The 15,006-nt window shown below is 54.7% G+C and overlaps 1 protein-coding gene across 14 annotated transcripts; it reads left to right on the forward strand.

The window, feature by feature from the left end:
• Positions 1–74: 74 nt before the first annotated feature.
• ACBD4 (acyl-CoA binding domain containing 4) lies at positions 75–11,635 on the forward strand. 14 transcript variants are annotated; one of them, XM_030922730.1, is made up of 12 exons: positions 75–92; positions 2,631–2,756; positions 2,915–3,039; positions 3,293–3,413; positions 3,485–3,569; positions 3,818–3,938; positions 4,168–4,254; positions 4,469–4,629; positions 4,708–4,786; positions 5,822–5,952; positions 10,886–11,011; positions 11,371–11,635. In XM_030922730.1, exons 3-12 carry the CDS (start codon positions 2,952–2,954, stop codon positions 11,614–11,616), a joined length of 1,245 nt encoding a protein of 414 aa, XP_030778590.1. In that variant the 5' UTR covers positions 75–92; positions 2,631–2,756; positions 2,915–2,951; the 3' UTR covers positions 11,617–11,635. The 14 variants fall into 14 exon arrangements, with proteins under 14 accessions (XP_030778590.1, XP_030778589.1, XP_030778588.1 ...); XM_030922729.1 differs by lacking the exon at positions 75–92 and adding an exon at positions 1,975–2,155; XM_030922728.1 differs by lacking the exon at positions 75–92 and adding an exon at positions 2,433–2,520.
• The last annotated feature ends 3,371 nt before the right edge of the window (positions 11,636–15,006 follow it).

Below are 15,006 nucleotides of genomic sequence, written 5' to 3' on the forward strand. Positions count from 1 at the left end.
GGCGGGATGGGAAGGGGGCGGGTCCAGGGCGGTGCTGAGGCGGGGCCAGGCGGTGGCCTGGACCCTCGGAGCCTCAGCGCTCACCCCAGCTCGTGAGTCCGCCTCCCCTTAGTCCGGGCGAGCCTCTGATCTTGGCCGTGACGGTGACCAGAGCCCCCATGCTGCGGGGCTGGGGTTGGGAGCCGGCACCGGGGACGAGGGCCGTCCTCTGGCACAGACACCCTCTCCTTCCCGGGGACCCTGACTCGAGGCGGACGCAAGATCCCCTCTTCCTTCCCTTCCGCGTCCGCGTCGTGCCGCAGGCCTCAGCAGGGAACCAGACCAGGGACGGGACGCAGGGCCGGGAGCGAAGGCAGAACCCCGGGAGCTGAGCCGCGCGAGACAGCGCGAACCCGAAGGGATGGGCATGGGGATGGGGGAGGTTGGCAGTGACGTCATAGGATTAACCTCCCTGTGCCAGGTCAGGTGCTGCCCTCTCGGAGAGCCACAGGCTCGGAGCTGACGGACCTGGGAAGCGTGAGGCGGAGCCAAGCCTGGAGTCCCCAGCAACTAGTTCTGGGTTCGAGGCTGGGACAGGCCGGCACCCCAGCCCGGCACCTGCGATGTAGTTGTCCGCGACGTCAACCCGTGGGTGGGCATCCGCGTGCGGGTTCTGGTGGCCGAGTCGGGTGTGCACTTATTAATTATATGCAAGCACCAGAGTGCGTGCGCGAAGTGGGGGACGTCTAGGTGGCAGCGTTTCTGCAGCCGGTGGCCTGGGTCCGGCAGAGAGATGGGCGCACACCGCCACTCAGCGGCGGCCAGCGGCGTGGCATCCTACAGAGAGGCTAGTGCTCAGGGCCTGGATTTGCCACCTGCTTGCCCTGCTCTACCCCATCCTCAGATCTCCCACGCCCAGGGATTCCGCACTCTGGCTTGGGTCCCTACGCCTCTCTGGGGTCCTGAATTTTCTTCCTGATTATCGTCTTCGCCTTTGTACTTTTGATCCTGCCATTCCTTCCTCCAGGAACAACCCTTCCTTATTCTCCTGGTTTACTCTTCTGTTGTTGTTGTTGTTGTTGGATAAACTAAGTCTACATTTCTTTTAATTGTTATGGATACTTAATAGTTGCAGAGAATTATGGAGATGCATGTGATGTTTTGGTACAGGTATAAAATGTGTAATGATCAAATCAAGGTAATTGAGGTACCCATCACCTCAAGCATGTATCATTCCTTTGTATTAGGAACATTCCAATTCCACTTTTAGTTATTTTTATTTGTATTTTATTTATTTGTTTATTTATTAGAGACAAGTTCTCACTACTTGGTTGCCCAGGGTGGAGTGCAGTGGCATTATCAGAGCTCACTGCAGCCTCAAAGCAATTTTCTTACCTTGGCCTCCCAAAGTGTTGGGACTACAGGCCTGAGCCACCACGTCCCATCCAGTTATTTTGAAATATACAATAAATTGGCCAGATGCGGTGGCTCATGCCTGTAATCCCAGCACTTTGGGAGGCAGAGGTGGGACGATCACTTGAGGCCAAGTATTGAAGACCAGCCTGGGCAACATAATGAGACCTCTGCTTCTACAAAAATTGTTTTTAAAATAATTAATTTAAAAAGATACAATACATTATTGGTAACTATCATCGTTGTATTGTGCCACCGAATACTGGATCTCATTCATTCTAACTGTATTTTTGTACCCATTTCCCCCCCTCCCCAGTACCCTTCCCAGCCTCTGGTAACCATCATTCTGCAATCTACATTTTGCTTTTTTTTTTTTTTTTTTTTTTTTGAGATGGAGTCTCACTCTGTCGCCCAGACTGGAGTGCAGTGGGGCAATCTTGGCTCACTGCAATCTCCACCTCCCGGGTTCAAGCGATTCTCCTGCCTCAGCCTCCCCAGTAGCTGGGATTACAGGCACGCACCACCACGCCCGGCTAATTTGTGATTTTTAGTAGAGACGGGGTTTCACTATGTTGACCAGGCTGGTCTCGAACTCCTGACCTCAGATGATCTGTCTGCCTTGGCCTCTCAAAGTTCTGGGATTACAGGCATGAGCCACGGTGCCCGACCATCTTCCAAAACTCAGCTGTGATGTCCCTCCTCCAGAACGCCTGACGACAGGACATGACTTTTTTTAATCCCCAGTGCCTAAACGTCTAAAGAGGTGAGGGGGTTGCCTAGGATCGGCCAGGCCTGGATATCAGCGAACAGATGGGGATTTCCACCAGGGGGCGCTAGGACGCCACGACCTTTCACTATGTGCACCAGGGGGCGCTGCCGCCCGCCTTGGCCATCCCGGGCTGGGAAGTCCGACCCTAGGATTAAGCCCCGCCTAATTGGGAAAGGCTCTGAGAAACTATTTGCATTTTCTTGAAAGGGCCGCGCTGAATGGTTGAGGTAGATACGCCGACTGTGAAACAAGCTCTCTCATTGGCTTAAATTTCCCCCCTCGCTCTGCGTCGCCATCCCGGCCCCGCTGGACCCCGGCGACAGTAGGAAGCCGCGGGGTGGTGGCGAGAGAGGACCCAGGTGTCCCGGCAGTGGGCGCCGCAGGGCGCAGGCTGGGCCAAGGTGCAGGCGGCCAGGGTGGGAGACTGTTCGCCCCGCCCTGACTCCTCCTCTCTTCTCTGCCTGTCCAGGAGTTGGAGATGTGCAGCTAAAGAAAGCGCATCTGGGGACGGACACATCTGGCACTGCGGCCCTTGCCACCTGCCTCTCCACCCACCGAGGCCCTGGCGACCCTGGCCCCACCACGCTACCTTGAGGTAGGAAAAGGAGGCTCCTCAACCACAACTTCTGACCTCCCAGGGTGTCTCCCTCGGGCTTCTGAAGAGCTTAGTTTGCCCCTCTGGGAAGTGGATCCTTGGCTTATGGTGCCGGGGGTACCCTGGAGGCCCCCTCACACGAAGGCTGCTTCTTGCAGAGTCGCTCAAAAGTAGGGCCCCAGGGCTCGCAGCAGCATGGGCACCGAGAAAGAAAGCCCAGAGCCTGACTGCCAGAAACAGTTCCAGGCTGCAGTGAGCGTCATCCAGAACCTGCCTAAGAACGGTGAGGCTGCGGGGACTCGCATTCAGGACGCCTGGGGTCTGACTCTGAAGAAAAAATGGTCCTGATCACTGCAGTTTTTACAGACAAGCCCCTGCCTGAGCTGTCCTGGGGGTCCCCTCCACTTCCTGCCCCAGTCCAGATGCCCTGGGTGGGACCCATCTCCACCTCTGCCCTTTCCAAGCGGGGTTCTCCCGCCCCTCCGCCCCTTGGAGCTGGGAGTGATGTTCTGCCCTGGCTTCCCAACTCTGCCCAGGTTCTTACCGCCCCTCCTATGAAGAGATGCTGCGATTCTACAGTTACTACAAGCAGGCCACCATGGGGCCCTGCCTGGTCCCCCGGCCTGGGTTCTGGGACCCCATTGGACGATATAAGTGGTGAGCTCCCGGCTGGCTGGGCAAACAAGCCTCAGCTGTCAAGCAGCCCTCTCACAGCCCTCTGCCCCCAGGGACGCCTGGAACAGTCTGGGCAAGATGAGCAGGGAGGAGGCCATGTCTGCCTACATCACTGAAATGAAACTGGTGGCACAGAAGGTAGGGGCTGTAGGTTCCCTGTCCCCAGGCTCCTGGACAGGTGGCCTGCCCCTTGCCCTTCCAGTTCTGACCCTCACTCCATTTCCTAAACATGGACCCCCTCATGGGAATCACCACCTTCATGTTACCCCCAGCCCTGCCTATCTTTGGCCCCTGACTGGGCACAGGGTGGAGGTGTGTGACAGGGCAGGAGCAGGGCAGAAGGGACAGGAGGCCACTCCCTCCCCAACAGACCCCCTCCCCCACAGGTGATCGACACAGTGCCCCTGGGTGAGGTGGCAGAGGACATGTTTGGTTACTTCGAGCCCCTGTACCAGGTGATCCCTGACATGCCGAGGCCCCCAGAGACCTTCCTGAGAAGGGTCGCAGGTCAGACTCCCAGGCTGGGAGCTCCAAAAGTGCTGAGTGAACTCGGGCTAGGTCTAGCCTGAGGTGGGCTGGGGGCAGAGGGCTCCAGGTGACATCCCTGTTGGAACCCCCACGCCCCTGAGAGGTGGATCTCAGGCAGCATCCACGGCTCATCCTGAATAGGGGCTTGATCACACTGGGAGGTGCCAACCTCTCCCCAGCCCCACCTCTGGGTGCTGTGTCTTGGCAGGTTGGAAAGACCAGGTTGTGAATGGAGATGCTGGGGCTGTTTCAGAGCCTCCCTGCCTCCCCAAGGAACTGGCACCCCCAAGCCCAGGTGAGTGCTTGAGCAGGAGGGGTGGACCAAACCCAGGCTGGGGGAGGACTGGAGGGGAGAAGGCTGGATGCCACTGCTGTGCCCTCCACAGACACTGAGGCTTCCTGTGCTCCCAAAGGCAGGGACTGGGGTCTAGGATTCCTGTTCCAGGGCCTTGCTTCTGGCACACATCTGTGCCTCAGGTGGTAATATCTCCAGTGCCTTGTATCTCTAGTGTCTCCTAAACAGGTGCTTCTGTCCAGTGCACACCCCTGCTCTCCCTCCACAGCTTCCCTCTGGGCAGTAACTCTACCAATCCCTCCAGAGTCCCATCCATCCAGAGACCTGGACTCCGAGGTTTTCTGTGATTCCCTGGAGCAGCGGGAGCCTGAGCTGGTGAGACTAGTCCCCATTCCCCTTTTTCCCACCCTACTGTGCTCCCGCTCCCACCCTCAGCCCTCTGACTCATCTCAGCAGGTTTGGGCAGAGCAGCGGGCAGCATCTGGAGGAAAGCGTGATCCCAGGAACAGCCCCGTGCCCCCTACAGAGAAAGGTGAGCTCCTGCCCAACCTTTCACCCACTTCTGCCTTTTCTTGTGGTCTTGGCATCCCAGGCCTTCTCTTGGCTGCCTTTCTAGGGCAGAGGTGAAAGTCCATTGCTGGGCACTGAGCGAGAAGCCTCTGTCCAGGAAGGACTGCCAATCAGCCAGATACCTGCCTGGGTAGGCAAAGTCCCCGCCCTCCCTCCTGTCCCCAAAGGGCACCCAGGAGTCTGTACCTTCTGCAGGTGCTGAGTAAGGCCAGCGGGATGGGAGTCCTAGCCCAGCTCTCCCACCTACAGCTGCACAGCCTCAGGAAGTCATCTATACTCTCTGGAACCCCCATTTGGAAATCTCAGAAGACAATGAGTTCTGCCCTCTTCCCTTCTAGAACTCCTGTTGTGTGTCAGGTCCTGTATGGACATTTTCAAAAGTATCTCCTTTATTCCTCTGATCAAGCAGCCCTGTGAAGGAGATGACATCTTCTCCTAATTTTTAGATGACAAAATGATGCCCAGAGAAGTTAATGACTTTGGCCGGGCTTAATGGCTCACGCCTGGAATCCAGCACTTTGGGAGGCCAAGGCAGGCAGATCACCTGAGGTCAGGAGTTTGAGACAAGCCTGGCCAACATGGTGAAACCCTGTCGCTACTAAAAATACAAATATTAGCCAGGTGTGGTGGGCACCTATAGTCCCAGCTATTCGGGAGGCTGAGGCAGGAGAATCGCTTGAATCCAGGAGGCAGAGATGGCAGTGAGCCGAGATCATTGTGCCACTGCACTCCAGTCTGGGCGACAGAGCAAGACTGTCTCAAAAAAAAAAAAGAAAAAAAAGTTAGTGAGTTGATCTGCGTCATAAGCGGCCATGCTGGGATTAAACCTCCAGCAGCCCATTACTCAGCTACATAAATGGACTTTGCAAGAATCACACTTGGTCCAGGGATTGGGTTGCACTCCCACACTTTCCTGGGCTTGCCCCAGCCTGCCGCCCCACTGCCCAGAGCTGAACTGCCTCCTGAGCCCCCTTCCCTGTGTGTCTGTGCTCCGCAGAGGGGAGCACAGCGGGGCCCCAGGAGTTGGATGTGTGGCTGCTGGGGACAGTTCGAGCACTACAGAAGAGCATGCAGGAGGTGCAGGCGAGGGTGCAGAGCCTGGAGAGCATGCCCCGGCCCCCCAAGCAGGTGAGTCCCCCACCCCATCGGACAAGATGATGGCAGATTCTGGTCTCTATTCTGGGCTCCTCATCCAGCCACTTTTGTTTTTGTCCTCACGCCTCCACCTGCCCACATCTCTCTCCAGAGAATGGCGTGGCTCCTGCAGCAGACAGGAGGTGGGGGTGAGGGTGGAGGGGGCTGACGTGCTTCCACTCTGAAGGCAGAGTGGGCCGGGCCCTTTGCCGTTCTCCCCTCCCTCTGCCTGGAGAGAAGCTAAGCCTCAGGACTAAACCCGCGTGGGAAGGGTCATGATGTGTCTGCTCTGGGCACTGAGGATGTTGGTCCCTGTTGTCCCTCTGTCAGGTCTACTATTCCCAGAATTAGGATTTGCCCCAAATGGTTCAGCCCTTGCATCCCTCTCAACTCCTAGCTCTGCTTGCCCCTGACACTTGGGCTCCTGGGCTTCTGCAAACTAAATAACAGCTGCCATTGCTGGAGCCCCGCTAGGCGCCAAACACTCATGGGCATCTTCCCACTGAATTCACACAACAGCCCTAGGGATAGAGTTTCTTTTCACCTCCGTTTCAGAGAGGGAAACTAAGGCTCCAAAGGGCTAATTTGCCTGAGGGCACATAGCCTGGGAGAGCCTCTCTGAGCTGCTGTGAGGATTCAACCATGCATGTTGGTGCTTCCGTGGTGCCCACCACACAGAAAGCCTTCTCCAGTCAGTTCTGTTGCTACTATTGCTGTTAATATTAACACTAAGCGATGGAGTTGGCAGTGGTCCCTAGTCTGTCTGCCTGCAAAGCTGGTACCCACCATTAACTGTGAGTGGGTCTGTTCTTGAAAAGCCTGAGGTGGTGGGGGCAGGAGAGGGCTGGATTCCCAGAGGTGAGGGATCTCTGGGGTGACCTCTAACCCACTCAGCACAGCGGGGGTGAGCCCACAGCAGCAGGATTTCCTCAGATCCACGATGGCTAACTTTTCAACACAGCCCCTCCCCCTCAACAGGGCTTGCTTTCTTTTCTTTTTTTCTGTTTTTGTTTGTTTGTTTGTTTGTTTTTTGATTTTGAGATGAAGTCTTGCTCTGTCGCCCAGGCTGGAGTAGAGTGATATCGGCTCACTGCAACCTCAGCCTCCTGGGTTCAAGTGATTCTCCAGCCTCCAGAGTAGCTGGTACTACAGGTGGCACCACCATGCCCGGCTAATTTTTGTATTTTTAGTAGAGACGGCGTTTCACCATGGTCCCCAGGATGGTATCAATCTCTTGACCTTGTGATCCACCCGCCTCAGCCTCCCAAAGTGCTGGGATTACAGGTGTGAGCCACCACGCCAGGTCCCCTTTTCTTTTTTTCCTACCATTTACTACTTTTAAATGTTGAAGATTTTAAAGTAGATTACAGGCCAGCATGGTGGCTCACACCTGTAATCCCAGCACTTTGGGAGGCTGAGGAGGGAGGATCTCTTGAGACTGGGAGTTCAACACCAGCCTGGGCAACATAGCAAGATCCTGTCTCAAACAAACAAACAAAAAAACAGATTATAAACATCATGATGTTCCACCCCGAAAGAGTTGGGTTCATATCTCTCAAAATAGGCTGGGCGTGGTGGCTCACGCCTGTAATCCTAGCAATTTGCAGACCTGCCTGGTCAACATGGCGAAACCCCGTCTCTACTAAAAATACAAAACTTAGCCGGGCGAGGTGGCAGGCACCTGTAATCCCAGCTACTCAGGAGGCTAAGGCAGGAGAATCACTTGAAACTGGGAGGCAGAGGTTGCAGTGAGCCGAGATTGTGCCATTGCACTCCAACCTAAGTTACAGAGCAAGACTCCGTCTTAAAAACAAAAAAATATATCTCTGAAAATAAGAACATTCTACCTAGCCCAAACATCATATTACACACAATTATTAATTTCTTTTTTTTTTTTTTTTTTTTTTTTTTTTTTTTTTTTTTTGAGGCGGAGTCTTGCTCTGTCGCCCAGGCTGGAGTGCAGTGGCCGGATCTCAGCTCACTGCAAGCTCCGCCTCCCGGGTTACCGCCATTCTCCTGCCTCAGCCTCCCAAGTAGCTGGGACTACAGGCGCCCACCACCTCGCCCGGCTAGTTTTTTGTATTTTTAGTAGAGACGGGGTTTCACTGTGTTTGCCAGGATGGTCTTGATCTCCTAACCTTGTGATCCGCCCGTCTCGGCCTCCCAAAGTGCTGGGATTACAGGCTTGAGCCACCGCGCCCGGCCTATTAATTTCTTAATATCATCAGATATCCAATCTAAATTCCAACTTCTCCAGTTATCCCGAAACTACCTTTTCCAACTGCTGTTTTTCCAGTCTAGGACCACACATTGCATCTGTTCCCCTTTCAATTCTCTGTTAATCTAGCTTAGTCCTTCTCCTTGCTGTTGACTTGCTGACCAGTCTGAGCTGGTGTCCTATAGAATGTTGCACCTTTTGGGTCTAATTACATCCTCATGGGTGATTCCTCGATATACATTTCCTGTGAACTGGAGATTAGATCTAAACACTGGATTAGAGTCAAATTAAACATTTGGGCCGGGCACGGTGGCTCACAGCTGTAATCCCAGTACTTTGGGAGGCTGAGGCAGGCAGATTGCTTGAGCCTAGGAGTTTGAGACCAGCCTGGGCAACATAGTGAGACCCTGTCTCCACAAAATATATTTTTAAAAATTAGCTGGGAATGGACTGAAGCAGGAGGATCGCTTGAGCCCAGGAGATTGAGACTGCAGTGAACTATCATGGTGTCATTGCACTCCAGCCTGGGCGACAGAGTGAGACCTTGTCTCAAAAAAACACAAAACGCAAAAAACCACAACATTTTGGACCAGACTACATCAGAGGTGATGTTTTTTCATGGCAGAGGACACATACTATCTGGATGTTCCACCATTAGTAACTCTAGCATGGACCACTGGCATGGTTGAAGGGAGTCTGATCCCACCATTGTAAAGTCATGTTTTGCTCCTGCAGTCAGATAATATCCAGTCCCGCATCAACTCCATTTGCCAGTTTTTGACAATTGCTAATCCTTGCCTGAGTCAATAATTTAGTGATTGCCAAAAAAAAGCTGACTTTTAAATGCTATGATTCCTTTAACATCTATTAGCTATCATTTGTGTACTGTTTCCCTTATCATCTTGAGTTTCCCTGAAATACAGTGGAAAGGAAGGATAAATGCTTCATTCTTTCTCTGTAGTTACCTATTTTTAAAGTAAGAAATTGGGGCCGGGCGCGGTGGCTCAAGCCTGTAATCCCAGCACTTTGGGAGGCCGAAACGGGTAGATCACGAGGTCAGGAGATCGAGACCATCCTGGCTAACACAGTGAAAACCCGTCTCTACTAAAAAATACAAAAAACTAGCTGGGCGAGGTGGCGGGCGCCTGTACTCCCAGCTACTCGGGAGGCTGAGGCAGGAGAATGGCGTGAACCCGGGAGGCGGAGCTTGCAGTGAGCTGAGATCTGGCCACTGCACTCCAGCCTGGGCCACAGAGCGAGACTCCGTCTCAAAAAAAATAAAAATAAAAAAAAAGTAAGAAATTAATTTAGGCTAGGTATGGTGGCTCACACCTGTAATCCCAGCACTTTGGGAGGCTGAGGTGGGCGGGTAGATCACCCAAGGTCAGGAGTTTGAGACCAGCCTGACCAACATGGTGAAACCCCATCTCTACTAAAAATACAAAAATTAGCTGGGCATGGTGGCAGGCCTCTGTAATCCCAGCTACTCAGGAGGCTGAGGCAGGAGAATCGCTTGAACCCAGGAGGCGGAAGTTGCAGTGAGCCGAGATTATGCCGCCACGTTCTAGCCTGGATGACAGAGCAAGACTCCATCTCAACAAAAAAGGAAAAAGAAAAAAAAAAAAGGAAAAGAAAGAAATTAATTTAAAAGCCACCTACCTAAATGGTGACAAAATTCCAGTTTTCTCTTGAGTATCACTGTGGGCTCATGGATTTCACAGATTCCGTATTCCCAGGAGCCACAGTCCTTCTTCTTCTTCTTCTTTCTTTCTTCTTTCTTCTTTCTTCTTTCTTCTTTCTTCTTCTTCTTCTTCTTCTTCTTCTTCTTCTTCTTCTTTCTTTTTTTTGAGATAGAGTCTCACTCTGTCAGTCAGACTAGAGTGCAGTGGCGCAATCTTGGCTCACTGCAACCTCCGCCTCCCGGTTCAAGCAATTCTCTGCCTCAGCCTCCCGAGTAGCTGGGATTACAGGTGCCTGCCACCATGCCCGGCTAATTTTTTTGTATTTTTAGTAGAGACAGGGTTTCACCATGTTGGCCAGGCTGGTCTTGAACTCCTGACCTCGCGATCTGCCCGCCTCGGCCTCCCAAAGTGCTGGGATGACAGGTGTGAGCCACCGCGCCCGGTCTGCCCCAGTCATTCTTTTTGATGCTCAGTCACAACTCTGGCCATTCGAGACCCTTTCAAACCGGGTCCTATGTTCTTATAACACGACCTGATGAATCTTTAAAAGCGGCCTTGCTTTCCTGGTACAAGGCGCCCCACATTCACTCCCACCTTCCCTGCCCTAGGCCTGGAATCAACCACTTCTCCAAGGAGCCTTGGCTCCTTTTTAGTGGAGAATGATAGTTGGAAACTAAAATCTGGGTACCCAGGGCTCTCATTTGAAACATGTGGCACATCCTTAACGACAGAGGCCTTCAGGTAATACCAACGGCCATTGCTGTGTGGCCCAGAGAAGATGGCATGGAAGCCGCTCCCTCTATCCACAGCCCTTCCAGCCTCTCTGGACACTGGGATTGCCCTGGGAAGGAAGATGTGGGAGGGAGTTGGCATTCAACCTGTCAGGACCACCTGGGGGCCACTTCCCTTCTAGTGTTGCAGACTTGGGGCAGGGTCTTTCCAGTCTCCCACTGAATTGGAAGCAGGTTCCTAGGGAGGTTGTGCTGAGGCCTGGACTGGCCTCTGACTCCTTCCCTCTTGGCTGCAGAGGCCTGCAGCCCAGGCCCAGTGCTCGGCCATGGCCCCTTGGGCTCCCGGGGCCCACGCTGCTCTTCTTCCTCCTGTGGCCCTTCGTCGTCCAGTGGCTCTTCCGAATGTTTCGGACCCAAAAGAGGTGACTGTCAGTGGACGGGTCTCTGTAGCCAACTAAGACTATGTTATGTGCCATGAGCCTTCCTAGGGTTTAGAAGAACAGCATTCAAAATTCCCCCTCCTGTCAGTGTTTGCCTTCGCACCTCCTCCCCTAACGCAGCGCGGGGTGCAAATAAGACCCCACCCCTCCCTGCACCTTCACAGGGACGCTTCCTTCCCTCCCCGCAACCACCCCAGGCTTCCCTGGGAGGCTGCAGTTGTGGTGCACGTCCCCGGTGCTGGGTTGGCCGTGACTCGGGGGCGGGGCTATCGGGTCTCAGCCCCTGCCCTCCCCACCCTCTGGGTCACCTGACTCTCTTCCCACCCCTGCTTCTCCCCGAGGAGGTTCAGCTCTTGGGCAAGTTGGGACTCGGGCCGGCGCCTGGAAGAATGATTGGCTGGGAGGCTGCGGGAGGGAGGCCAGGAGGCCCCGACCAGTTGAGTGAGCAGGCCCCGGGGGAGGGGGATGAGCGCAGTTTGCTCGCCTTCCTCCCCTGCCGGCCCCCTCCGCCCCCACACACACTCAGGACGTCTTCACTGAAGATTCACTTACAAACGAATGTTTCACTCAATAAAAGAAAACCATAATCTTCTACTGTCTGGTCCCCTACGGAGGGAGCGGGGAGCGGGGCCTGGAGCGGGAGAAGCACAAGTCCTTTTCCTGCTCCCCACCCAGTGCCCCCTTGATGGCCCTGAAAGAAGGCCGGCGGTTGGTGATTCTGAATGGGGAATATTTTCCCTCCTCCCTGGGCAAGCGAAGGGAAAACAGGCCTCGGTGTGGAGGGGAGAGGGAAGGGAACCAAGGGTGGCCCGGGTCGGGAGGGGAGCACCCTTGGGAGGGCGGAGCCAACGGGGGCGGGCCGAGGGCGCGGCCCTGCCCGCTGCCCCGTCGGGGACGCGGGGTCCCAGCGAGCTGGGGGTGGCGGGGAGGAGCGGAGCAGGGCTGGGCGGGGTCGAGGAGCTGGTTTGGCCCCCGCCCGAAGGGGACGGCGGCAGCTCTAGCTCCGCGCCCCGGGCGTAGGGATGGGGTTCCGAGCCCCAGGCTCCAGAAATGTCCGCTGCCCCCTACTCAGCTGCCTGTTCCCAGTGCCTCACCTTGATCTCTGGGCCTGGGCCTTCCCAGGGAATTTTCTGGAAGGCCAAGGCCCGGCGAGAACCTCGTCGTCGCCCAGCCTTGAGTAGAGGGCAGGACCCTGCGCGCCTGGAAGCCCCGGTCGGGGTGGGCCGAGCGCCCGCGTGCAGTCGCCTTCCGGGGGGTACAGGCCAGAGGCTTTGGCCTCCCTCTGTCAGCACCAGCTCTGTCGTCGTGGGCCGCCTTGGCTCAAACCACGGCCTGGCCCGTATTCAACAGCGAAACTGGCCGCTCTGGGCGCCGCCTGGTGCCAGCGCCTCCAAGTCCACTGGCCAGGGTCCCTACCAGAGTCCCCCGCCGCTGCCACCACCTGGGCCCTAGGACCTTCCTACCCCTGGGCAAGGAAGAGGCAGTTCTGAAGGTCCCTGGCTGAGATCCTTAAACTCTTGAGTTCCCTGTCAGCCTCTAGTCTTGACCACCGCCCCAGGCTTGGCCATCATTAACCCCACTGGAAGCCACAGTCACTCTTTAGTCGTCAGTCCTTTCCAAGCCGGGAAGGCATCCCTGAGGCTAGACGGTGCGCTCTGCACCGCTCAGCCCAGGGACACAAGCACAGGCTGAATAGCCCCTGTGATATGGCTGGACTGCAGCAAGCAGGACAGACAACAGCAGGGCCACCTTGGTGGGGGATGCAGGTCCAGGGCTGAAGCCAGCTCCACCACTTGCACAGTAGCTGTGGAACTTGGACAAGATTTTTTTTTGTTATTTTGAGACCGAATCTGGCTTTGTTGTCAGGCTGGAGTGCAGTAGTGCGATCTGGGCTCACTGCAACCTCTGCCTCCCAGGTTCAAGCGATTCTCCTGCCTCAGCCTCCCGGGAGTAGCTGGGACTACAGGCACATGCCACCACGCCCAGCTAATTTTTTGTATTTTTAGTAGAGATGAGGTTCACCGTGTTAGCCAGGATGGTCTCGATCTCCTGACCTCATGATCAAAGTGCTGGGATTACAGGTGTGCGCCCCCGCGCCCGGCCCTTGGGGAAGATTCTTAACTGCTCTGGGCTTGGGTGGCCTTGTTTGTGAAATAGGGTTGATCTCTTCTTCATAAGGCAGTCCTCGGGTTTACCAGTGATGGGGCATGTTAAATGTCTGGCAAAGGGTTAGAACCCAGCTAATAGTAAAGTTGCCTGGCCCCTTGACAGAATTCTAGAATTCCACAAGCTATTCCTCAGTCCACCTCTCCTCCAATATGACAAATGAGACCATACAATGGAGCCCAGTCCAGGACACTGAGGCTGGGCTCAGCTGTACCTTCCAAATGCCCCAAATTGGGGTACCCCAGAATCATCTGGAGTCTGAAGATGTGGTAACAATTTGGAGGTCTCTGTGATAACCAAGTTCTCTGCAAAACCCCTTTTTCCTCCAGGAGTGCTCTGAGGGGCAGTTCTTGGTCTCAGGAAGCCTGCTAAGGGATGAAGCCACACAGAGTGGGGAGCTTTTCAGGTGGACCCGAGTTCTTGGAAGCCCAGAGAAAACAAACGAAAGTGTTCATTTCAGAATACATAGCTGTGCCCAGAGGCCCGCGTGCTTGCTTGCAGCTCCCCTTAGAGGCATCTACATTGGCCATGCCCATCACCACTGGCCCCCGCCCCCCAATATCTCATACTGCCCAGAGCCACCGAGGTCCCAGACTAGCCCTTTCCTGGCACATAATGCTTGGTCTTCCTAAAATGCCCCTCTTCGGCCGGGCGCGGTGGCTCAAGCCTGTAATCCCAGCACTTTGGGAAGCCCAGACGGGCGGATCACGAGGTCAGGAGATCGAGAGCATCCTGGCTAACACGGTGAAACCCCGTCTCTACTAAAAAATACAAAAAAAAAAAAAAAAACTAGCCGGGCGAGGTGGCGGGCGCCTGTAGTCCCAGCTACTCGGGAGGCTGAGGCAGGAGAATGGCGTGAACCCGGGAGGCGGAGCTTGCAGTGAGCTGACCGTCCTGGCTAATACGGTGAAACCCCGTCTCTACTTAAAAATACAAAAACTAGCCGGGCGAGGTGGCGGCGCTTGTAGTCCCAGCTACTCGGGAGGCTGAGGCAGGAGAATGGCGTGAACCCGGGAGGCGGAGCTTGCAGTGAGCTGAGATCCGGCCACTGCACTCCAGCCTGGGCGACAGAGCGAGACTCCGTCTCAAAAAAAAAGAAAAAAAAAAAAAAAAAAAAAAAAAAAAAAAAAAAAAATGCCCCTCTTCATGCCACTTTGCCTGAAAGTTCTTCATCCTTCAGAGCCAGCCAGGAAGTCACTTGCTCCTGACACTTGTCCATAATTCCCAACTCCCACGCACTCAGCTCATTGGCTCCCACCGGGATTTCCCTCACTTGCCATTTTGGCTGGCTGTGGTCTGATGGCCTCCACAGTCCATGAGCAACTTGAAGGCAAGGATGGCATCCCACCCCTCTTTGTACCCTCCTGGATGCCAAATGATACAGGGGCCGAATAAGGTTGAAGTTGTTGGGAATGAAAAGAACGAAATCCAGAGTTTTTCCCGATTTTAAGAAAAAACGGGGTTTTGTGTTTGTGACAGAAAGAAAAATGGCATGGGGAGGTCACAAAGACCCGCGCTGTAGCCAGAACTGCCCCATGGTTGTCATGTGACCTTGGACAAGTCACTTATTTTCCGGGTGTTTTAGAGATGCCTTATCTGTAAAATGGAGACAGTCATTCTTATCGTGCCTAACTCGCCAGGCTGTGGTGAGGTCACATGGTTCTGTGCGTAAAAGGTGCACAGTGCAAACGTGCTGGAATGTCAGGGATGCTACTAAGGAAGCAAGAAGAAGAAAGGGTCACTGGGTGTGTGGCGAGGGAGAAATGGAAAGGGCGCCAAGATTTTAGGCCCCAGTGACTGGTATGGAGGGT

Source organism: Rhinopithecus roxellana, chromosome 19 (genome assembly GCF_007565055.1).
Source record: "Rhinopithecus roxellana isolate Shanxi Qingling chromosome 19, ASM756505v1, whole genome shotgun sequence".
Lineage (NCBI taxonomy): Eukaryota > Metazoa > Chordata > Mammalia > Primates > Cercopithecidae > Rhinopithecus > Rhinopithecus roxellana.